Source organism: Chrysemys picta, chromosome 22 (assembly GCF_011386835.1).
Source record: "Chrysemys picta bellii isolate R12L10 chromosome 22, ASM1138683v2, whole genome shotgun sequence".
Classification (NCBI taxonomy): domain Eukaryota; kingdom Metazoa; phylum Chordata; order Testudines; family Emydidae; genus Chrysemys; species Chrysemys picta.
The window spans coordinates 23,311,687-23,337,036 of record NC_088812.1 but is presented as its reverse complement, the minus strand read 5'-3'; the positions used below and the strand labels follow the sequence as shown (position 1 = coordinate 23,337,036).

The window sequence follows — 25,350 nt, the reverse complement described above, 5'->3', positions numbered from 1 at the left end:
AGCTGGTAGTCTCTGGGATTCTGTGGTCTCTCCTCCATCTCTGGCACTGGGTGGCTGGGGGTTGGTTGCAGCCACAGTCCGGCTGGCCTCTGAATCCTGGAGCACTGGCAGTCTCTCTGCAGGAGCCTGCAATGCACCTCTGCTCCCTTCGGCAGTCATCTCAGCCTGAGCTGAGCGGCTCTCTTTTATATCCTGGTTCCAGCTGAAGCATGCCCAGCAGAGATGAGGGGGCATGGCCTCCTCCGCCCACAATGTATGATTAACCCCTGCTGAACCAATGCGGGGTAGGTAAACTCCATCACGCACCCTTTTACTTTCTGTTTGTTAAACTCAATAGATTTAGTTCCTTGATTCTACCACTATAAGGCATGTTTTCTAATCCTTTAATCACTGTGGCTCTTCTGTCAATATCCTCTCCAATTTATCAACAGCCTTTTTGAATTGTGGGCACTAGAACAGGACACAGTATTCCAACGGTAGTCACACAAGTGCCAGATTTAGAGGTAAAATAACCACTGTACTCCTACTTGAGATTCCCCTTTTTATGCATCCCAGCTTTAGCTTTTTTGGCCACAGCGTGAGTTCGTGTTCAGCTGAATATTCATCATGACCCGCAAAATCTTTTTCAGAGTCACTGCTTCCCAGAACCGCATCCCCCAGCATGTTATGTATGGCCTAAATTCTTTGTGCCTAGATGCAGACATTTACATTCAGCCGTATTTAAATGCACCTGTTTGCGCCCAGTTTACCAAGTGATCTAGGTCACTCTGAATCAGTGAGCTGTCCTCTCCATTCTTTACCACTCCCCAATTTTTACCTCATCTGCCAACTTTACCAGTGATGGTTTTATGTCCTCTGCCAGCTGATTGATAAAAAAGGTGAAAATCTAAGGGTAGGTCTACACTTACCCGGTAGTTCGGCAGCGATCGATCGAACTTCTGGGTTCGACTTATCGCGTCTTGTCTGGACGCGATAAGTCGAACCCGGAAGTGCTCGCCGTGGACTGCGGTACTCCAGCTAGACGAGAGGAGTACCGCAGAGTCGACGGGGGAGCCTGCCTGCCGCGTGTGGACCGAGGTAAGTTTGAACTAAGGTACTTCGAACTTCAGCTATGTTATTCACGTAGCTGAAGTTGCGTACCTTAGTTCGAATTAGGGGGTTAGTGTAGACCTGGCCTAATTCCTTCCTGCATCTAAACACTTTTCTCCTTTGCTGCTTGAAGCTTCCAGAATGTCTCTGATGCCATCTACATATTTTACTATGTTTAAGCAGTTGTGTAGTGCCCTGATGCTATCAAACAAGTCCATGATGCGTTGGTTCCCTCCAAATCATGGGTATTTCAGCCCCAAAAGTGACCACATATTCTGTACCAGAAAGCTTCAACCAACAGAGATGGTGAGTAAATATCACTACCAAGTAGTTATAGCTGTCTCATGACTTCATTTACCACTGTGTAGCCCCACTGAAGACAGAATATGGCCCCTTACTTCTTCTCATGTGGTACTGAGGGTAGATGAAATAGAGAGAAGAGGGGAGTGAGACAATATCTTTAATTAGATTACCTCACCCACCTTGTCGCTCTAATATCTTGGGACCAACATGGCTACAACAGCACTGCATAGAACGGTAGATGAAATAGACATGCAATGCTTTTATATCGATCTAGTTACATAATCCAAAGAAATCACCCTCAAGCCTCCTTAGTATTAATTTTCAATCATTGACAGTTGGCTTGGTACTGACCAGAGACAACATAGGGCAGCCCCTGCTCTGAGCAGCTTATGATCTAAAAGAGAGACACAGAGTTGACAGGATGTACTGGGAAATCACAAGGGAGGAGTATTTTGTTGGGGAGGGGGGCAGATGATTTGTTTTTTATCTCCTTATCATCCTCCCCCAGGAAACAGAGGATGCTTTTCATAAGAGGCATTTACCTACAAATCTTGTTGCCTGGGTCACCATGTGTATAAACCCAGAACTCGTGTGGATATTTATTATCTAACAAGTCACTGTCTAGACCAGGAAACCCCACTGGCAGCAAATTCCTCGTGCAGTTCATACATGCACACACATAGACCTTAATGAGTGGTACCTCACCTTGGTGATGTGAAAAACATCAATGTCCTCCTTATATTGTTCAAGGACCCATGAGATCAGTTCAAATACCCGATCGTGATGCTCCTCTTTGTGTAGCAAGAGGCTCATCATGGGACCAAGGGCTTTGATGATGGCCTGCTTGAGCTGCATAGATGAGACACAGAATTTATGTTCCTAAGAATTCATTCAATATCATCCAATGGGCACACCTTTTCTACTTCTAATGAGTGCAACTTCCCTTGTTCCACTGTAGGAACGGCCCTATCTCAATATTTCCTGGTAAAGAACCGGGACTCGTAGGGTTGGTTTCAGGATTATATTCTAATGCACCTCACAACTACACCAGGTGAAATATTCCCCAGATTAGTAGGCATTCTCGGCCAACTCAAAACTGCTGTAACTCCACTGGGGCTGAATGGACTTATATCAGGAATTAATTTAGCCCACTATCCCGTGTTCATCTGCACATTAGGTGCATAACACTAGAATACATGTACACGGTGCACAGACAGAATTTCCATGATGTGGTGACATTATAAATATATGGGTTTTAGATGTTTTACATGACACTCTGTTCCATCCAAAAGGACCTACCATTAAATGCCATCATCACAAAGAGTGACAGACACATAGAATTTAACATTACAATTTCTGCTAAAGGTTTAGAAAGCCAGCAATTCTCACCTCCAGATCCTCACAGGTCAGCCAGTTGCTGGTCACATGACATTGTAAAGGAATAATTCTATCGCAGAATTGCGATGCACCCATTCTGGGGAATGTGCCCTTTTCCCAGTTAGTAAAATATAGATGGACTGCCATTGACCATTTTTCCAGAACTGCATGGAAGGAGAGAAGACAGGCAATGTGAAAAGGACATATTAGTAACGAGGAGAAGTTGCTTTATCAGTGAACACACCCAGGCCTAAAGTTTACTACACAGCCTTTGTGTCTGTTTATTTTAAATTATATCCATGAGTCATAAAGGGCCTGAATTTACAAATGCTCAGCGCCTCCTGCAAAGTACGGAGCACTCTCAACTTCACTGAGTGCCACGGCAGCCAAGGAACGCAGCACCTGGTGCAATCCAGGGCAGGGAGCATAGTTTGGGGCCTGTTTGCAAACTTGGCCAGTCACTTAAATCTGTACCAAGACCCCCCTAAATATCCATTTTGGGCACCTACAGTAGGTGCTGCACTTACCACCACAAAATGCTTGTCTCAGCCTGCTGTCCTTGATTAACTCCAACACGGAGAACATGCTCTTCAGGGTAGTTTCCACATGAGGAATACACTCAAGTGCTGCAGAGAAAGGCCAGAAGAGAAGGAAGAAAGATAATCAGCTGCTCTCTGCCTTCTTACAACACAGAAACACCGTGGGGCAGGATGCTATGGGCTCCTAGGTCATTTTGTGCTGCGTAAGCAGAGCAGAATGGCTTTAAAGCAGCCATTGAAAGCCAGTGGGGGATTCACCCTGAAGAGGGGAATCTTCCACCAGTGTACAGCTGTGCCCGATGCCCAACTCACTCCCAGAGTAAGGGGAGAGAGCACTGGGGCGGGATGGGAAGTGGGGTGGAGAAGAGCTCCACTAGACCTGATCTTCCACTCATTCCCATCCTCAAGGAACTTCAGTCAGGGGCATAAGTTAGAGCTTGCACCTCCGTCTGGATAGCTCATGATCTGAAAGCCAAGAACTAGCAACAGCAGTTAATCTTGTGTCTCTCCCACACACACCCGCGTGCACACACTCAAACAGAGCTCTGTTTAGCTGTAACATTTTTAGGTAGAGAGAGTAATCCCCTGTCCTTAAATGAAAGACAATAACTTTGAAACAAAAGATGGAAGTTACCATACCATAGGCTGATGACAGGTTGCCCAACGTAATGAAAATAAACTCATCCAGTGTTTTCAGACGACACTGCAGCTCGCACATCACCTCATGGAAATAGCAGCGTGCCAGGGTCACTAAGGTGTTGCTAGCTGCCAATTTTAGTTCATTTGTTGCTTCCTAAAAAAAAAAAAAAAGAGAGAGAGAGAGAGAGAGAGAGAGAGAGAGAGAGAGACTGAGGTGACTGAAGCCGGTTGCACTAGCCAGAGTTGTTTATATGAGTCAAGTCCTTATTTCTGTGCATAAGTTGTGAATGAAGCCTCCCAACTTTCTGTGGCTAGAGTCATTAGTCATAAATATTCATCGAGTCATTTGGCTAAACAATTTTCAGCCTTTGAGTTCCTTGCAAGCTGCTTAGTTAGACTATTTACTATTAGCTACTTGTGGTGGATGTCATATGATATTTTTCCCTGCTCTTCCCTGAGGAGGTAGTGAGACACAGACTGGGCAGCTTCAAGATATTCAGAGAGCTTTCCTGGAATAAACTGTCCCCCAAAAGGAGGCTGACTTCCTTTGGAACAAGAGAGGGATTTTTCCATGGGTTTTCCTGCTGGCAAACTATATTCTAAATCCAATGCTGCTTCTTTTGGAGACAGCTCAGATTCTGTCTGTCTTGGGGCTTTATACTGCCACTTATCGCGATAGTATCAGAGCGCCTTCCACATAACATCAGGATCAATAATGAAATCCCTCGTAGACTTTGGGAAAGACTTGCTCGTTCAGAAACCATAGGCCTGTCTCTGTGTCTGATATCATGTGTCTCGGGTCCTGATCCCGCAAAACACTTAAGCACATGTGTAACTTTCGCATGTGAGTTCTCCCATCCTATGCATGTGCACAAGTGCTGTTTAGGACCTGGGCTTTCGTCTGGAGGAAGGTGTGGGCCTCTAACAGGAGAATATATTTTTGTTTCAGTATATAGTTTACCCCCTCAAAAAGAGAGTTTTAATTAGTTAAAGCTTTGGAGCCTTTGATCAGTATCTCGGGAGAACTAACTTACCTGAGTCTCTCTCATGTGGTTGGAGGCCAGGGTTATTATTTTGTTCAGTAGCCTTCTCTCTAGGCCCCCGGTGTCCTGCTGTAATACTTTTTCCAGGACACAGTAAATATCTGCTCTGTTTTGCTGGGGACAAAACATAAGAGAACAAACAATTGGGAAAAGTTTTTCTTGATGACCACACAGTAATTTGGCAAATAAGCCCCTGCCCTACAGAGTTTACAATCCAAACATGAAATGACTAGCCCAAGTCTTATCATAACAGAGCAGGTCCGTGGCCAGGAAGAGAATCCATGTCTCCTGAGTCATTATCCAGAGTTCTATCCACTAGGCCACACCGACTCCTCAGCCTGCATTGGCTTAAGTGGTGTAAAACATGCCATGCCCTCCAATCCCCGCATTTAGCAGCACTTCAGAAGCAGCCGAGCAATTTACATATTTTAATCTTCCTGGAGAGAAAAGAGCCAGAATAAGCCTCCTTCACTGCCCCCTTATCTAGTTCATTTATTTAAAACAAACAATACAAATGAGCACCTTGCCCTTGCTCTATCCACTCCAGACAGAATTTGTAAATTTGTAATTACAAAATACCCAACTCCCGCAGTAAGTCCTCAACAGCTCCTAGGGGAAATTAGCTCAGCAGTTAGATCTACAGTGACAGTCGCACACTCAAAGGTGTCTTTTATGAGGCCCATCAGTGTAGAAATTCACAGATGATACTAAATATGGAGGATTCAGAGTAGCAGCCGTGTTAGTCTGTATCTGCAAAAAGAACAGGAGTACTTGTGGCACCTTAGAGACTAACACATTTAGGTGAGCATAAGCTTTCGTGGGCTACGGCCCACTTCATCGGATGCATGTAGTGGAAAATACAGAAGGAAGATATATATACACAGAGAACATGAAACAATGGGTGTTACCATAATAAGGAGAGTGATCAGTTAAGGTGAGCTGTTGTCAGCAGGAGAGAAAAAGAACTGTTTGTTGTGGTAAGGAAGATGGCCCATTTCCAGCACTTGACAAGGAGATAAAACTTCAAAAACAGACTCCAACAAGAGACTGCTGAATTAGAATTAATTTGTAGATTGGACACCATTAAATTAGGTTTGAATAAAGACTGGGAGTGGATGGGCCATTACACAAAGTAAAACTATTTCCCCATGCTTATCTTCCCCCCCACCCCAGTTCTTTATATCTCCTTGTCAAGTGCTGAAAATGGGCCATCTTCATTACCACAACAAACAGTTCTTTTTCTCTCCTGCTGACAACAGCTCACCTTAACTGATCACTCTCCTTATAATGTGTATGGTAACACCCATTGTTTCATGTTCTCTGTGTATATATATCCACTACATGCATCCGATGAAGTGAGCCGTAGCCCACAAAAGCTTATGCTACAATAAATTTGTTAGTCTCTAAGGTGCCACAAGTAAAGTGGGCAACAAAAACGATTAGGGGGCTGGAGCACATGACTTATGAGGAGAGGCTGAGGGAACTGGGCTTGTTTAGTCTGCAGAAGAGAAGAATGAGGGGGGGATTTGATAGCTGCTTTCAACTACCTGAGGGTTGGTTCCAAAGAGGATGGAGCTTGGCTATTCTCAGTGGTGGCAGATGACAGGACAAGGAGTAATGGTCTCAAGTTGCAGTGGGGGAGGTCTAGGTTGGATATTAGGAAAAACTTTTTCACTAGGAGGGTGGTGAAGCACTGGAATGGGTTACCAAGGGAGGTGGTGGAGTCTCCTTCTTTGGAGGTTTTTAAGGCCCGGCTTGACAAAGCCCTGGCTGGGATGATTTAGTTGGGAATTGGTCCTGCTTTGAGCAGGGGGTTGGACTAGATGACCTCCTGAGGTCCTTTCCAACCCTGATATTCTATGATTCTATGAAGTACTCCTGTTCTTTTTGTAAATATGGAGCAGTTGTAGTATCATTTGGGACAGAGAAAAAATAAAGAGGGACACAGAGAAATTAAAAACCTGAGCAGAGAACAAGATTCATTTCAGAAAACTGCCACATCTGGAAAGGAGGTAGAAGTAACTGAAATAATGGGAGGGAGAAAAGTGGGAAGCAACAAGTGCCCTGGGGGTGACAGTGAAAAACAAAGTCAACATGTATATGCAAGGTGTGATGGCTCCCACAAAGAGCCATGTGGGTTGGGTCTTTTACACACAGGGATGATGGTACAAAGCAGGAAGACACCAGTTCCTCTCTGTTCAGCTGAGGTGTGACTGCATCTGGATTGTTGCATTTTCTAGCACCACATTCCCAGAGAGATCAACAAATTGGAAGTAATTCATGGGGGAGCAAAAAAGAATGCAGGGTGGTGGCTGAATTGACTTTTGAATAGAGCTCTGCAACCTGACCCAAATCCTATGGGACCTGACTACAGGCGTCAGGGTCAGGTTGGATGAGAAAACCCCTCTTGGGCTCGGGTCAGCTCGGCTCTCCTCCTTTAGCCCATGGGATCAGCAGAACCGTGACTGCATGTTCTGCCAGCCATCACCTCCTTTCTGCGCTGCATGCGCTGTGGAGTGAGGATGCCGAGGAGTCACAGCATCTCTCTCTCTGCAGCACATACCCAGGGGGCAGAAGATGAAGCCATTGCTGCACATTGTTGCCGCTCCCCATGAGCAGGATGCGGTGGCAGTATCTGCAGGGCCGGCTTTAGCAAGAGCGGGGCCCGATTCCTGGGGGCGTGGCTTGCCGCAAGCCCCACCCCCAGGAATCGGGCCCCGCTCCGGCCGGAGCTCCAGCCGGGGTCGTGGGGCTTGGGTCTGGCCCGGAGCCGCTCAGCCAGGGCCGGGCTGGAGCTGAGCCGGGGGGCTGGGCCCGAGCCGGGCCGGACCCGGAGCCGAGCCGCGGGGGCCGGGCCGGACCCGGAGCCGAGCCGCGGGGGCCGGGCCGGACCCGGAGCCGCTCAGCGGGGGCCGGGCTCGAGCCGCGGGGCCTGGGCCGGAGCCGAGCCGAGCAGCCCGGACCGGCGCCCCGGGGCCGGAGCTGCTGGGGCCGGAGGTGCTCGGCCGGGGCTGCGCCACGCCTCCCCGGAGCCCTTCTCACACCCCCCACCACCCCAGCTTACCTGGTGCTGCCTGCCCGCCCCTGCTTCTTTTCAGACTTCCCACGAACCTCTGATTCGCGGGAAGCAGGGGCGGAGGAGGAGCAGGGGGCGGAGCGTTCAGGGGAGGGGAGGAGAGGGAAGTGAGCTGGGGGCAGGGTGGAGAGCTGCGGCGCGGGGCCCTCTTGGCGTGGGGCCCAATTCAGCCGAATCGGCTGAATCGGCCTAAAGCCGGCCCTGAGTATCTGGTTTGGGGGGAAGGGTTGGGATCAGAATGGAAAATGATTCAACCCTCTCAGGGTGAGGTGAGTGGGCTTGGGGCCAGTTCAGGTTGGGCTTAAAAATTGGGCCCGAGCAGACCTCTGCTTCTGCAGACAGACTGAAAGAGCTGTCTATGGCAGACGTGGCCAAGGGATGACTATGAGAGAGACATGATAATACCATACAAGTATCTGAAGGGTGTGAACACCAAAGAGGGAGAGGAATTTTTTAGTATAATACATTTAGGTAAAATTATGAGTAATGGGATTAAACTAAAAAAAGACATACAATTTAATAACAGGAAAAATGCCCCAACTGTGAGACAGGTCTATTAGGCTATGACATAGTCTTCCTAGGAAAGTGGTGGAAGCTCAGTCATTAGGGGCTTTTAAAATTAGTTTGGCCAAAACAGTGGAAAATGGTCGCTGGGAATGCTCCTGCATTAGCAGGGAAATGGACTGGATGATCCAATAGGTCTTTTCCATCTCTGTCTCCTGCGAGTCTCTAAATCTATGTGACCTGCATGCCAAGGTCATAAAGCACTTTGGAATGTTCAAAGCCAATCAGATCTCTTGACTGGCTAAACATTCCAGTGGTTCTGCTTGAAAAGGAATGCTTCTGCACACTGCAATCATACCAGACAGCTCCACTGGGGAGAAGCTCCTTCCATTCATTTTTAAATGGAAGGAGGATTTTTTTAATTGAAAATTGTCACTGATAACTTACGAATACATAAGCAGTACGTAATTCAAGTAATTAATCAAATTAATTAGCATAATTGAGTAATTCAAATAATTAAAGTACTAGGAGGCCAAGTTCAGTTTTGAACTGAACTGCTTGTCTTGGCCTCCTAGTACTTTAATTGAAACTAAAATACCTTCCATGTTGGCCCTTAATAGAGAAATGAACTTTGTTGGATGCAAGTATCAATAAATGGAAAAAGGGGTCTGAATATTACTCCTGGGGGAATTCTGCACTACTGCGCACGTACATAATTAATGAGCCTAGGATTTAGAGCAGGGAGTCAGTTCACTTTATTCACTTTATTCACATTCTTTTACTAACTTGCTAAGTGGTGTTGAGCAAGTAACTGAATTCCCTGTGACACAAATCATCCGTAAATGGGGATAATGCTTACCATTCTCACAAGATGTGAGTCTTAATTCATTAGTATTAGGTAAGTGCTTTGAGATTTTTGGATGAAGATGCTAAAGAAGGGCAAAGTATTATTGGAAGAGATTACTGCAAGTCCTACAGTGTACTTTTACTATATCCAGCCCATGTACTCCACTGTGTGTAAAAGGACAACTCTCTCTTTATAGAGCATTATATCATCCTGATCTGTAATAACAGCATTTTGCATTATGAGTTTATGCCTGAGGACAGAAGGGTGAATACTGATTATACTGATGGTGCGCCAGGCCAAGTTCTATACTGAATTACTCCCATGCATTCCCCTATACCCCCCTGAAATCAGGCAGAATTTGGTTTGGACACATGGAAAGCAGATGTAATTTCATGAAATTGCCCTACCTCATCCTGTTGCAGTTTCTCTAGCAGAACTGTCACAACGCTAGCCAGCTTGGTCTCAGCTATCAAGGCAATCCTGAGGGCAATTTTGCCCTTATCTTGGTCATCCATATTTGCCAGGAGGGAAACAACCTCAGTATAAACACCTGAAATTAAATAAAAGGATTCGGCTGGTTACCACTGATAGTAGAAATTGATGCCGGTCTCTTTAATTCACTGTCCAGTAAAGATCCTGCAGGAGCCCAAACACTGAGAAGTAGACCTGGGAATCATGTAAATCCTCTTCCTTGCTCCTGATGACCAGGTTTGTTTGCTGAACTACCCAATGTGTTTGGGGGGAAATCATAATGAAGAAAATTTGCTCCTTTCAAGTAGATTCCCATGTAAATTAATCTTCCTTTCCCTCTTTACTATCAATTCAAGAGTTTTGATCGCATACAGAATAATAATTTATGGTCAAAATTTTCAAAACTGGGTGCCTAAACTTAAGCTCCTAAATCCATATTAAGGCACCTATGCCCTGAGTCAGCATCCTAATCACGTGCTTAACTCTAAGCCAACAAAGAGACCTAAAGTTAAGCATATGCTTAAGAGTTTTGCTTAGTCAGGGCCTCATTTTCAAAAATCCTGAGCATCCAGATGTACCTATTGGCTATGCTGGGAACTTTTTGGGGCTCAGTATCTCTTGAAAATCAGGCCACTTTTTTAGACCTCAGTATGAATTTAGAAGCCTAACTTTAGGCCCCCTGTTTTGAAGAAAAGTATCAGGGGGTAGCCGTGTTAGTCTGTATCTACAAAAACAACAAGGAGTCTGGTGGCACCTTAAAGACTAACAGATTTATTTGGGCATAAGCTTTCGTGAGTAAAAACCTCACTTCTTCGGATGCAGAGTGAAAGTTACAGATGCAGGCATTATATACTGACACATGGAGAGCAGGGAGTTACTTCACAAGTGGAGAACCAGTGTTGACAGGGCCAATTCAATCAGGGTGGATGTAGTCCACTCCCAGTAATAGATGAGGAGGTGTCAATTCCAGGAGAGGAAAAGCTGCTTCTGTAGTGAGCCAGCCACTCCCAGTCCCTATTCAAGCCCAGATTAATGGTGTTGAATTTGCAAATGAATTTTAGTTCTGCTGTTTCTCTTTGAAGTCTGTTTCTGAAGTTTTTTTGTTCAATGATAGTGACTTTTAAATCTGTAATAGAATGACCAGGGAGATTGAAGTGTTCACTTACTGGCTTGTGTATGTTACCATTCCTGATATCCAATTTGTGTCCATTTATTCTTTTGCGGAGGGACTGTCCGGTTTGGCCAATGTACATGGCAGAGGGGCATTGCTGGCACATGATGGCATATATGACATTAGTGGATGTGCAGGTGAATGAGCCCCTGATGGTGTGGCTGATGTGGTTGGGTCCTCTGATGCTGTTGCCAGAGTAGATATGGGGACAGAGTAGGCAACGAGGTTTGCTACAGGGATAGGTTCCTGGGTTGGTGTTTCTGTGGTGTGGTGTGTAGTTGAGTATTTGCTTCAGGTTGGGGGGTTGTCTGTAAGCGAGGACTGGCCTGCCTCCCAAGGTCTGTGAGAGTGAGGGATCATTTTCCAGGATAGGTTGTAGATCGTGGATAATGCGCTGGAGAGGTTTTAGCTGGGGGCTGTATGTGATGGCCAGTGGTGTTCTGTTATTGTCCTTGTTGGGCCTGTCCTGTAGTAGGTGATTTCTGGGTACCCGTCTTGCTCTGTCAATCTGTTTCCTCACTTCCCCAAGTGGGTATTGTAGTTTTACGAATGCCTGATAAAGATCTTGTAGGTGTTTGTCTCTGTCTGAGGGGTTGGAGCAAATTCGGTTGTATCTTAGGGCTTGGCTGTAGACAATGGATCGTGTGATGTGTCTTGGATGGAAGCTGGAGGCATGTAGGTATGTGTAGCGGTCAGTAGGTTTCCGGTATAGGGTGGTGTTTATGTGACCATCACTTATTTGTACTGTAGTGTCCAGGAAGTGGATCTCCTGTGTGGACTGGTCCAGGCTGAGGTTGATGGTGGGGTGGAAGTTGTTGAAGTCCAGGTGGAATTCTTCAAGGGCCTCCTTTCCATGGGTCCATATGATGAAGATGTCATCAATGTAGCGCAAGTAGAGGAGGGGCACTAGGGGACGAGAGCTGAGGAAGCGTTGTTCTAAGTCAGCCATAAAAATGTTGGCATACTGTGGGGCCATGCGGGTACCCATAGCAGTGCCACTGACTTGAAGGTATAAGTTGTCCCCAAATCTGAAGTGGTTGTGGGTGAGGACAAAGTCACAAAGCTCAGCCACCAGGCTTGCTGTGGCCTCATCAGGGATACTGTTCCTGATACTGTAGCTGGGAGTTTCTTGAGCAGATGGTGTGGTGGACTTCAACAACTTCCACCCCACCAGACTCCTTGTTGTTTTGAAGAAAGTCTTTAATCTTATTGTATGGTCGTTTAAATACTTGCAGAGAAGACTCATGGAACAGAGTTCATCCGGTTGCCTGTAGAGGTCATAAAGGACTTTTTCCCCCATGCACAATTGACTAGGTGTACGCTGTGAGTGGGGTCGGGTGGTTCCCTCCAACCTTCATCTGAAGCATCAGGGACTGGCCATAGCAGGAGAAGGGACACCTGGTAAGGTGGACCAGTCTCCTAAAGACTGAAATGTTTTAGTCCAAGACAAGTTTTTGGGTTCAGTGTAGGGTTGCTAGGTGACATTTTAATGGCCTGTGAAATACAGGAAGTCAGACTAGATGATCTAATGGTCCCTACTGGCTTTAAACTCTACGAAACTATGAAATAGCTGATATATTAAAAAAATCCGGATTTTTTTTTATCCCATGTATCTCTTAGCTGTGGCCAGAAATTCTCCAGGAGACTTAATATTTAACAAGAACTCTGAAATGCCATATTTATCTGTCTCCATTGTAACAGCATTCCAAAGCATGAAAGAGGAACTAACAAGATTTCCCCTTCCCAGGAAAGACTGCTTGAGGTTAGGTGATTACCCATCCTTTATGCAAATTGCATCCTTCAGTTCTAACACCCAGATGCAAACTGAATCATAACTGTAACCTACACTGCCTATCTAGCTGCAGTAGTGATCGTGTGGGATTAGGAGCACTAGTGTTGCTAAGAAATGTGACCCCATGCTTTCTTATCCTGCATTTAAGATATTAGCAGAGCTTCATTTAGACAGCTAGAGGAGAAGTCCTTCTGCATTTTTTTGTTCTAATTTCCCCCAGCTCTGGTGGATTCCACAGCTAGATCTTGGCTCCATGGATGCAGAAGACACAAAATGAGGACCCATAATAAACCTAAAACAACTGGGAGAAAAGATGGAAGATCTCCCCCATAGCATTCAATAGAAACTCAGATTCTCAGGAAAGTTTGCAGGTCCAGAGGCTGTAGGCCAACTCCTCAACTGGTGTAAATCAACACAGCTACAAGGAAGTTAACAGAGCGACACTGGTTTACAGCAGCTGAGGTTCTGGTCATATAAATGGAGAACATTACAGCTAATCTATCTGTATGCCTATGCTTTCTAAATGTGTTTGTGATTATAGAATGGATATAGAGAATACAATGCTGACCCTTACCTCTGTCCATTACCTCCTGCTCAATCACCAATTTATTCATGTTTAATACTTCCTCCAGTCCGACCTCCAAAGAGCTCCCGTACTGATAGGCAGCTGACCTCTCAGTCAGTCATGTCCAGGATAGCCAGTTAAGATTATGCAAGCACTATTATGACATCCATGTGACTGTGGCACACCACATAAACTGCTGCTGACCAGGTATGTGATGTAATTACATGGTCAAAGTTATTTAGGCTCCTAACTCACACTGAAATCAATAGATGTTAGGAACATTAATACATTTCAATATCTGGGCCCATACATGTAAGCAGTCCAATAGGTGGCTAAATTTGCTCCAGTGTCGAATTTCTCATTCTCTCTACATCATTTTGAATTTTGCTTCGGTCCCTCTCTCAGTTTGCCCCACTTTCCACTATCGGTTTAATCTGAAAATCTGCTCCAGGTTGAAATTATATAAAATAAAAGCACCAAAGAAAGAAAGAGAAGAAACGGCCTTGGAGAATGCACAATGACACTTGAGTGTGGTTGGTTGGCGGGTTTCCTTTGCTTTTTAATTTGGTTGATCAAAAAGCCAGATGAAACCTTATTGAACTGTATTACAAATATTGATTTTATATTGTTTTACAATGAATTGAAATTTATACTTCATTTCCATGTCCTGCCAAACAAATCAACGACATTAATTTGTATTGTGTTTAATACAGTGTGGTATCATATGTATGGCCATATGTAGAGCCAACACTTGATTTTGGAAGTATGTTGCCTTTAAATCATTCAGAGTGATGACACTCTTTGCAATAAACCATATGGAAAAAGAATTCCAATTACATTTGTCCCTTGCTATGCATAACTTATTTTGTGCCTTTCTACCCTTTCTGATTTTGTCCTTACACATATATGCTATTCTTTCGTACTCCGCCTTAGTAACTCGTCCATGTTTCCACATTTTGTAGGATTTCTTTTTGATTTACGTGTCACTAAAAAACTTCTGATGGAGCCATATTGGCCTCTTACTATTCTTCCTATCTTTCCTTTGCATTGCCAGTTGTGCCTTTAATATTGTCTCCTTGAGAAACTGCCAGCTTTCCTGAACTCCTTTATGCCTTAGATTTTTTTCTCCTGGGTGGCTACCGACCAATTCTCGGAGTATGTTAAAGTCTGCTTTTTCTAGTCCTTCTTCTTATTCTCACTCCTTCCTTTCCTTAGAATCATGAAATCTATCATTCATGATCACTTCCACCCAAATCACCTTCCACCTTCACAACCAGCTCCTCCCTGTTGGTCAGAATCAAGTCTAAAATGGCTGTCCCCCTGGTTACTTCCTCCATTTACTGAAACAAAGCATTGTCCCCAGTATATTCCAGGAACTTATTGGATAATTTTGTGTTTTGCCATATTCCTTTTTCAGTAGATGTCTGGGTAGGTAAAGTCCCCCATTATCATCCGGATTTGTGTTTTGGATATTTCTGTTATTTGTTCTAGACTGCTTGAGGTTAGGTGATTACCCATCCTTTATGCAAATTGCATCCTTCAGTTCTAACACCCAGATGCAAACTGAATCATAACTGTAACCTACACTGCCCATCTAGCTGCAGTAGTGATCGTGTGGGATTAGGAGCACTAGTGTTGCTAAGAAATGTGACCCCATGCTTTCTTATCCTGCATTTAAGATATTAGCAGAGCTTCATTTAGACAGCTAGAGGAGAAATCCTTCTGCATTTTTTTGTTCTAATTTCCCCCATCTCTGATGGATTCCACAGCTAGATCTTGGCTCCATGGATGCAGAAGACACAAAATGAGGACCCATAATAAACCTAAAACAACTGGGAGAAAAGATGGAAGATCTCCCCCATAGCATTCAATAGAAACTCAGATTCTCAGGAAAGTTTGCAGGTCCAGAGGCTGTAGGCCAACTCCTCAACTGGTGTAAATCAACACAGCTACAAGGAAGTCAACAGAGCGACACTGGTTTACAGCAGCTGAGGTTCTGGTCATATAAATGGAGAACATTACAGCTAATCTATCTGTATGCCTATGCTTTCTAAATGTGTTTGTGATTATAGAATGGATATGGAGAATACAATGCTGACCCTTACCTCTGTCGGTTACCTCCTGCTCAATCACCAATTTATTCATGTTTAACACTTCCTCCAGTCCAACCTACAAAGAGCTCCCGTACTGATAGGCAGCTGACCTCTCAGTCAGTCATGTCCAGGATAGCCAGTTAAGATTATGCAAACACTATTATGACATCCATGTGACTGTGGCACACCACATAAACTGCTGCTGACCAGGTATGTGATGTAATTACATGGTCAAAGTTATTTAGGCTCCTAACTCGCATTGAAATCAATAGATGTTAGGAACCTTAATACATTTCAATATCTGGGCCCATACATGTAAGCAGTCCAATAGGTGGTTAAATTTGCTCCAGTGTCGAATTTCTCATTCTCTCTACATCATTTTGAATTTTGCTTCGGTCCCTCTCTCAGTTTGCCCCACTTTCCACTATCGGTTTAATCTGAAAATCTGCTCCAGGTTGAAATTATATAAAATAAAAGCACCAAAGAAAGAAAGAGAAGAAACGGCCTTGGAGAATGCACAATGACACTTGAGTGTGGTTGGTTGGCGGGTTTCCTTTGCTTTTTAATTTGGTTGATCAAAAAGCCAGATGAAACCTTATTGAACTGTATTACAAATATTGATTTTATATTGTTTTACAATGAATTGAAATTTATACTTCATTTCCATGTCCTGCCAAACAAATCAACGACATTAATTTGTATTGTGTTTAATACAGTGTGGTATCATATGTATGGCCATATGTAGAGCCAACACTTGATTTTGGAAGTATGTTGCCTTTAAATCATTCAGAGTGATGACACTCTTTGCAATAAACCATATGGAAAAAGAATTCCAATTACATTTGTCCCTTGCTATGCATAACTTATTTTGTGCCTTTCTACCCTTTCTGATTTTGTCCTTACACATATATGCTATTCTTTCGTACTCCGCCTTAGTAACTCGTCCATGTTTCCACATTTTGTAGGATTTCTTTTTGATTTACGTGTCACTAAAAAACTTCTGATGGAGCCATATTGGCCTCTTACTATTCTTCCTATCTTTCCTTTGCATTGCCAGTTGTGCCTTTAATATTGTCTCCTTGAGAAACTGCCAGCTTTCCTGAACTCCTTTATGCCTTAGATTTTTTTCTCCTGGGTGGCTACCGACCAATTCTCGGAGTATGTTAAAGTCTGCTTTTTCTAGTCCTTCTTCTTATTCTCACTCCTTCCTTTCCTTAGAATCATGAAATCTATCATTCATGATCACTTCCACCCAAATCACCTTCCACCTTCACAACCAGCTCCTCCCTGTTGGTCAGAATCAAGTCTAAAATGGCTGTCCCCCTGGTTACTTCCTCCATTTACTGAAACAAAGCATTGTCCCCAGTATATTCCAGGAACTTATTGGATAATTTTGTGTTTTGCCATATTCCTTTTTCAGTAGATGTCTGGGTAGGTAAAGTCCCCCATTATCATCCGGATTTGTGTTTTGGATATTTCTGTTATTTGTTCTAGACTGCTTGAGGTTAGGTGATTACCCATCCTTTATGCAAATTGCATCCTTCAGTTCTAACACCCAGATGCAAACTGAATCATAACTGTAACCTACACTGCCCATCTAGCTGCAGTAGTGATCGTGTGGGATTAGGAGCACTAGTGTTGCTAAGAAATGTGACCCCATGCTTTCTTATCCTGCATTTAAGATATTAGCAGAGCTTCATTTAGACAGCTAGAGGAGAAATCCTTCTGCATTTTTTTGTTCTAATTTCCCCCATCTCTGATGGATTCCACAGCTAGATCTTGGCTCCATGGATGCAGAAGACACAAAATGAGGACCCATAATAAACATAAAACAACTGGGAGAAAGATGGAAGATCTCCCCCATAGCATTCAATAGAAACTCAGATTCTCAGGAAAGTTTGCAGGTCCAGAGGCTGTAGGCCAACTCCTCAACTGGTGTAAATCAACACAGCTACAAGGAAGTCAACAGAGCGACACTGGTTTACAGCAGCTGAGGTTCTGGTCATATAAATGGAGAACATTACAGCTAATCTATCTGTATGCCTATGCTTTCTAAATGTGTTTGTGATTATAGAATGGATATGGAGAATACAATGCTGACCCTTACCTCTGTCGGTTACCTCCTGCTCAATCACCAATTTATTCATGTTTAACACTTCCTCCAGTCCAACCTACAAAGAGCTCCCGTACTGATAGGCAGCTGACCTCTCAGTCAGTCATGTCCAGGATAGCCAGTTAAGATTATGCAAACACTATTATGACATCCATGTGACTGTGGCACACCACATAAACTGCTGCTGACCAGGTATGTGATGTAATTACATGGTCAAAGTTATTTAGGCTCCTAACTCGCATTGAAATCAATAGATGTTAGGAACCTTAATACATTTCAATATCTGGGCCCATACATGTAAGCAGTCCAATAGGTGGTTAAATTTGCTCCAGTGTCGAATTTCTCATTCTCTCTACATCATTTTGAATTTTGCTTCGGTCCCTCTCTCAGTTTGCCATACTTTCCACTATCGGTTTAATCTGAAAATCTGCTCCTGGTTGAAATTATATAAAATAAAAGCACCAAAGAAAGAAAGAGAAGCAACGGCCTTGGAGAATGCACAGTGACACTTGAGTGTGGTTGGTTGGCGGGTTTCCTTTGCTTTTTAATTTGGTTGATCAAAAAGCCAGATGAAACCTTATTGAACTGTATTACAAATATTGATTTTATATTGTTTTACAATGAATTGAAATTTATACTTCATTTCCATGTCCTGCCAAACAAATCAACGACATTAATTTGTATTGTGTTTAATACAGTGTGGTATCATATGTATGGCCATATGTAGAGCCAACACTTGATTTTGGAAGTTATGTTGCCTTTAAATCATTCAGAGTGATGACACTCTTTGCAATAAACCATATGGAAAAAGAATTCCAATTACATTTGTCCCTTGCTATGCATAACTTATTTTGTGCCTTTCTACCCTTTCTGATTTTGTCCTTACACATATATGCTATTCTTTTGTACTCCGCCTTAGTAACTCGTCCATGTTTCCACATTTTGTAGGATTTCTTTTTGATTTACGTGTCACTAAAAAACTTCTGATGGAGCCATATTGGCCTCTTACTATTCTTCCCATCTTTCCTTTGCATTGCCAGTTGTGCCTTTAATATTGTCTCCTTGAGAAACTGCCAGCTTTCCTGAACTCCTTTATGCCTTAGATTTTTTTCTCCTGGGTGGCTACCGACCAATTCTCAGAGTATGTTAAAGTCTGCTTTTTCTAGTCCTTCTTCTTATTCTCACTCCTTCCTTTCCTTAGAATCATGAAATCTATCATTCATGATCACTTTCACCCAAATCACCTTCCACCTTCACAACCAGCTCCTCCCTGTTGGTCAGAATCAAGTCTAAAATGGCTGTCCCCCTGGTTACTTCCTCCATTTACTGAAACAGAGCATTGTCCCCAGTATATTCCAGGAACTTATTGGATAATTTTGTGTTTTGCCATATTCCTTTTTCAGTAGATGTCTGGGTAGGTAAAGTCCCCCATTATCATCAGGATTTGTGTTTTGGATATTTCTGTTATTTGTTCTAGAAATGCCTCATCTCCCTCCTCTTCCTGATTTGGTGGTGTCATAAGTATAAAGGGAAAGGTAACCGCCCTCTTGTGTACAATACTGTAGAATCCCTCCTGGCCAGAGACTCCAAAGTCCTTTTGCCTGTAAAGGGTTAAGAAGCTCAGGTAACCTGGCTGACACCTGAGCCAAAGGACCAATAAGGGGACAAGATACTTTCAAATCTTGGTGGGCGGAAGGCTTTTGTTTGTGCTCTTTGTTTTGGTGGTTGTTCGCTCTTGGGACTAAGAGGGACCAGACGTCAATCCATGCTCTCCAAATCTTTCTGAACAAGTCTCTCATATTTCAATCTTGTAAGTACAGCCAGGCAAGGCGTGTTAGTTTTATCTTTGTTTTCTCAACTTGTAAATGTTCCTTTTGCTAGAGTGTTTACCTCTGTTTGCTGTAACTTTGAACCTAAGGCTAGAGGGGGGTCCTCTGAGCTCTTTAAGTTTGATTACCCTGTAAAGTTATTGTCCATCCTGATTTTACAGAGATGATTTTACCTTTCTTTCTTTAATTAAAAGCCTTCTTTTTAAGAACCTGATTGATTTTTCCTTGTTCTAAGATCCAAGGGGATTGATCTGGACTCACCAGGAATTGGTGGGGAGAAAGGGAAGGGGAGGAATGATTAATTCCTCCTTGTTTTAAGATCCAAGGGGTTTTGGATCAGTGTTCACCAGGGAATTGATGGAAGAGTCTCTCAAGGCTACCCAGGGAAGGGACTTAGCACATTGGGAGTGGTGGCAGCAAAAGCAGATCTAAGCTGGTAGAGAAGCTTAGAGGTTTTCATGCAGGTCCCTACATCTGTACCCTAAAATTCAGAGTGGGGAAGGAACCTTGACAAGTGGTATGTAATAGACCCCTACCAGGACATCACCGCTGTTTTTTCCCTCTTTTATCTTTATTCAGACTTTCAACTGGTCTGCTTCTCACCTCCTTCCAGACCTCAGAACAAGTGTACAATGCAATACTTCCTCTTTTTTTTTTTCCCTGCCTGTCCTTCCTGAACAAGCTATAGGCCTCTATGCCAATATTCCAGTCATGAGATTGAACCCATCAAGTATCTGTGATGCCAGTTAAGCTGAGTTATGACTTATGTACTAAAACTCCCAGTTCTTACTGTTTATTCCCCATTATTATCACTCCTTGCATTTGTGTATAGACATCTAAGATGTTAAGCAGATGCCCCCATAGATTTCCCTCTTGTTTCTCCTATAATTCGACTGCAATTTTCCACATCTACTTCTCCTCAAATATCTAGTCCTCTATTAAGGTCACCTTTTTTTACCTGGTGGCTTTTTTCACCTGCCCCCTCTGAACTTAGTTTTAAGCTCTTCTCATAAGGTTGGTGAGTCAGTGCATGAAGATGTTCTTCTCCTTCTTGGTCAGACGGACCCCATCTCTTCCAAGCAAACCTCCTTCCTGCAATAGCAGCACATGGTAGAGGAAGTCAAACCCTCCCATAGACCCATCTTCATAACCCTATTATGTGGACATACCTACCATTGAGTTGTATTGAGCAGAAAGAACACTCAGTGCAGGAGACTGAGTTAAACTGCAGATGTCAAGTTCACATACTTCCATTTTCAGTGACTAATCTCTTAAGCCAGTGGGGATGGCCACAGTACAAAAGTATTTCTGTAGATCAGCATGTGATTATTTGTATTGCATAGTCCCAGTCACAGACCAGGATCCCATTGCGCTAGGACCTGTACATACATGGAACAAGATGGTCCTTAACTGTCATTAACTAACACATATTAACAGCACAACAAACAGACAAGAGGATAATAAAGCAAGCAAAAAAGCCCCCTATGACCAGGTATCAGCATATAACTAATAGAATGCTACATATTTAGGGAATGTAAGGGCAGTTCAGTCTGTCCCTCACGCTCCCAGGTCTCCTGCCCAGGCCCTAGCTGTGCTGCAGGGATGCTGCGGGTCGGACACTTGCTCTGGTGGTGGCCACACGCCCTCTGGCTTTAGGTGTCAGGACCCTTGTTCCCAGGGTCAGTCCCCTGTCAGGGTTATGATACCCCTCCAAGTGTGGCCTGCAAGGCCTCTTGGCTGGGGGCATCTCTCTGCGCTGCACCTGGTGTCCAGGTTCCCCCCTCGCTCCCCACAGTGCTCACTGCTCCAGCCCCAGCATGGATGCTGCTCTGCCTCTAGCTCCCTGGGCTGCTTTTCTGGCCAACCAACACCCCCCCCCCCCCCCCACACACACACACTGAGTTTCAGTAAGGGGCCAAGAGTAACCTTACACAAAACTGGGGCCATACCGCCAACCCTGTAGATCTGAGACACAGTCCTTCCAACGTGAGGAGACATTAATGGGATAGAGACGTAGAATCATAGAAGATCAGCATTGGAAGGGACCTCAGGAGATCATCTAGTCCAACTCCCTGCTCAAAGTAGAACCAATCTCCAACTAAATCATGCCAGCCAGGCCTTTGTCAAGCCGGGCTTTAAAAACCTCTAAGGATGGAAATTCCACCACCTCCACAGGTAACCCATTCCAGTGCTTCAACACCTGCCTAGTGAAATAGTTTTTTCCTAATATCCAACCTAGACCTCCCCCACTTCAACTTGAGACCATTGCTCCTTGTTCTGTCACCTGCCACCACTGAGATCAGACTAGCTCCAAGCTCTTTGGAACCCCCTTTCAGGAAGTTGAAGGCTGCTATCAAATCCCCCCTCACTCTTCTCTTCTGAAGACTAAATAAGCCCAGTTCCCTCAGCCTCTCCTCGTAAGTCATGTGTCCCAGCCCCCTAATCATTTTCGTTGCCCTCCACTGGACTCTCTCCAATTTGTCCACATCCTTTCTGTAGTGGGGGGCCTCAAAACTGGACTCAATATTCCAGATGTGGCCTAACCAGTGCCGAATACAGGGGAATAATCACTTCCCTCGATCCGCTGGCAATGCTCCTACGAATGCAGCCCAATATGCTGTTAGCCTTCTTGGCAACAAGGGCACACTGCTGACTCATATCCAGCTTCTCGTCCACTGTAATCCACAGGCCCTTTTCTGCAGAACTGCTGCTTAGCCAGTCAGTCCCCAGCCTGTAGCAGTGCCTGGGATTCTTCTGTCCTAAGTGCAGGACTCCTAAGTGATTTCCTAGGCACCGAGTGTGAGGCTGACAGGCCAAGAGCCAGCCCTTGTCCTGGCTGCAGGCATTAGCTAAGAACCAATGGCCTCAGAGCTGGAGATCAGACCAGGTTAGTTTTGCTCAAAATAAGGATTAGTCTTAGAAGAATGTGTTCAGTGTAGACTCTGTGAAATGCTTGTTTGTTGCTGCTGCATCAATCTCACTGGTAATGTCTGTATCCCAATTCATAAGATAAGTTTCAGTGTTTGCTCTGAAACTGGAAGCCCTCACAGTGAGGAGAGAAACATTACCAGGCGTGAAATACTAGTTTGCCGCGGGAACTGTCATCTTCTGGCCAACAAAAGAAGGCCCATAGACACCAGACAAACCGTTGTGGAACATCAGAAGACAAAAGACTTTTTTGATTCCTCTGCCCCCCCATCCGCCAAAGAAGGGATGTGCACATGGACTCGTCCCATCACCTTGAACTGTGGGGGAAGGGAATAAAAATCCCTGACAAGAAGAAACGGCACCTTTGTGTCTGTTTGAACTCTGAAGGGCCGGAGACTTGAAACTGAAGCCAGAAATCCCCAGGGGCTGCTTCCTGGGGTGCCCTGAAAGATGCTTTGAATTGACAGATCACGACAATTCTGTCACTCTCAGGAGTTAGATGGTAACTCATTGGTTGTACATGTTAGAATCATAGAATATCAGGGTTGGAAGGGACCTCAAGAGGTCATCTAGTCCAACCCCCTGCTCAAAGCAGGACCAATTCCCAACTAAATCATCCCAGCCAGGGCTTTGTCAAGCTGGGCCTTAAAAACCTCCAAGGAAGGAGACTCCACCACCTCCCTAGGTAACGCATTCCAGTGCTTCACCACTCTCCTAGTGAAATAGTGTTTCCTAATATCCAACCTGAACCTCCCCCACTTCAACTTGAGACCATTGCTCCTTGTTCTGTCATCTGCCACCACTGAGAACAGCCGAGCTCCATCCTCTTTGGAACCCCCCTTCAGGTAGTTGAAGGCTGCTATCAAATCCCACCTCATTCGTCTCTTCTGGAGACTAAACAATCCCAGTTCCCTCAGCCTCTCCTCATAAGTCATGTGCTCCAGCCCCCTAATCATTTTTGTTGCCCTCCGCTGGACTCTTTCCAATTTTTGCACATCCTTCTTGTAGTGTGGGGCCCAAAACTGGACACAGTATTCCAGATGAGGCCTCACCAATGTCGAATAAAGGGGAATGATCACATTCCTCGATCTGCTGGCAATGCCCCTACTTATACAGCCCAAAATGCCGTTAGCCTTCTTGGCAACAAGAGCACACTGTTGACTCATATCCAGCTTCTCGTCCACTGTGACCCCTAGGTCCTTTTCTGCAGAACTGCTACCTAGCCATTCGGTCCCTAGTCTGTAACAGTGCATGGGATTCTTCCATCCTAAGTGCAGGACTCTGCACTTGTCCTTGTTGAACCTCATCAGGTTTTTTGGCCCAATCCTCTAAATTGTCTAGGTCCCTCTGTATCCGATCCCTACCCTCTAGTGTATCTACCACACCTCCTAGATTAGTGTCATCTGCAAACTTGCTGAGAGTGCAGTCCACACCATCCTCCAGATCATTAATAAAGATATTAAACAAAACCAGCCGCAGGACCGACCCTTGGGGCACTCCGCTTGAAACCGGCTGCCAACTAGACATGGAGCCATTGATCACTACCCGTTGAGCCCGATGATCTAGCCAGTTTTCTATCCACCTTACAGTCCATTCAACCAGCCCATACTTCTTTAACTTGGTAGCAAGAATACTGTTGGAGACCGTATCAAAAGCATTGCTAAAGTCAAGGAATAACACATCCACTGCTTTCCCCTCATCCACAGAGCCAATTATCTCATCATAGAAGGCAATTAGGTTAGTCAGGCACGACTTGCCCTTGGTGAATCCATGCTGACTGTTCCTGATCACTTTCCTTTCCTCTAAGTGTTTCATAACTGATGCCTTGAGGAACTGCTCCATGATTTTTCCAGGGACTGAGGTGAGGCTGACTGGCCTGTAGTTCCCCGGATCCTCCTCCTTCCCTTTTTTAAAGATGGGCACTACATTAGCCTTTTTCCAGTCATCTGGGACCTCCCCCGATCACCACGAGTTTTCAAAAATAATGGCTAATGGCTCTGCAATCTCATCCGCCAACTCCTTTAGCACCCTCGGATGCAGCGCATCCGGCCCCATGGACTTGTGCACGTCCAGTTTTTCTAAATAGTCCCGAACCACTTCTTTCGCCACAGAGGGCTGGTCACCTTCTCCCCATCCTGTGCTGCCCAGTGCAGCAGTCTGGGAGCTGACCTTGTTCGTGAAGACAGAGGCAAAAAAAGCATTGAGTACATTAGCTTTTTCCACATCCTCTGTCACTAGGTTGTCTCCCTCATTCAGTAAGGGGCCCACACTTTCCTTGACTTTCTTCTTGTTGCTAACATACCTGAAGAAACCCTTCTTGTTACTCTTAAAATCTCTTGCTAGCTGCAACTCCAAGTGTGATTTGGCCTTCCTGATTTCACTCCTGCATGCCTGAGCAATATTTTTATACTCCTCCCTGGTCATTTGTCCAATCTGCCACTTCTTGTAAACTTCTTTTTTGCGTTTAAGATCAGCAAGGATTTCACTGTTTAGCCAAGCTGGTCACCTGCCATATTTACTATTCTTTCTACACATCGGGATGGTTTGTTCCTGCAACCGCAATAAGGGTTCTCTAAAATACCGCCAGCTCTCCTGGACTCCTTTGCCCTTCATGTTATTCTCCCAGGGGATCCTGCCCATCTGTTCCCTGAGGGAGTCAAAGTCTGCTTTTCTGAAGTCCAGGGTCCGTATTCTGTTGCTCTCCTTTCTTCCTTGTGTCAGGATCCTGAACTCGACCATCTCATGGTCACTGCCTCCCCGGTTCCCATCCACTTTTGCTTCCCCTACTAATTCTTCCCTGTTTGTGAGCAGCAGGTCAAGAAAAGCTCTGCCCCTAGTTGGTTCCTCCAGCACTTGCACCAGGAAATTGTCCCCTACACTTTCCAAGAACTTCCTGGATTGTCTGTGCACCGCTGTATTGCTCTCCCAGCAGATATCAGGGTGATTAAAGTCTCCCATGAGAACCAGGGCC

At 44.7% G+C, this 25,350-nt stretch overlaps 2 protein-coding genes and 1 long non-coding RNA gene across 3 annotated transcripts in view; 2 read left to right on the top strand and 1 right to left on the bottom strand.

Annotated features, from left to right (window-relative positions):
- LOC135977169 (maestro heat-like repeat-containing protein family member 2B) overlaps nt 1-9,932 on the bottom strand; it is a 52,247-nt gene extending 42,315 nt beyond the window's left edge. Inside the window, exons 1-6 of the mRNA XM_065576453.1 lie at nt 9,825-9,932; nt 4,982-5,104; nt 3,948-4,101; nt 3,297-3,395; nt 2,782-2,933; nt 2,098-2,241 (exon numbers count right to left, since the gene is read on the bottom strand). Of these exons, the coding sequence (XP_065432525.1) occupies nt 2,098-2,241; nt 2,782-2,933; nt 3,297-3,395; nt 3,948-4,101; nt 4,982-5,104; nt 9,825-9,932 (780 nt within the window). The remainder of the gene's footprint in view (nt 1-2,097; nt 2,242-2,781; nt 2,934-3,296; nt 3,396-3,947; nt 4,102-4,981; nt 5,105-9,824) is intronic.
- Nucleotides 1-25,350, top strand: part of LOC135977156 (syntaxin-binding protein 2-like) — a 252,736-nt gene that overhangs the window by 87,004 nt on the left and 140,382 nt on the right. The window lies entirely within an intron of this gene.
- LOC135977157 (uncharacterized) overlaps nt 10,072-25,350 on the top strand; it is a 125,108-nt gene continuing 109,829 nt past the window's right edge. The window contains exon 1 of the long non-coding RNA XR_010594508.1: nt 10,072-10,125. This is a non-coding gene — a long non-coding RNA (uncharacterized LOC135977157). The remainder of the gene's footprint in view (nt 10,126-25,350) is intronic.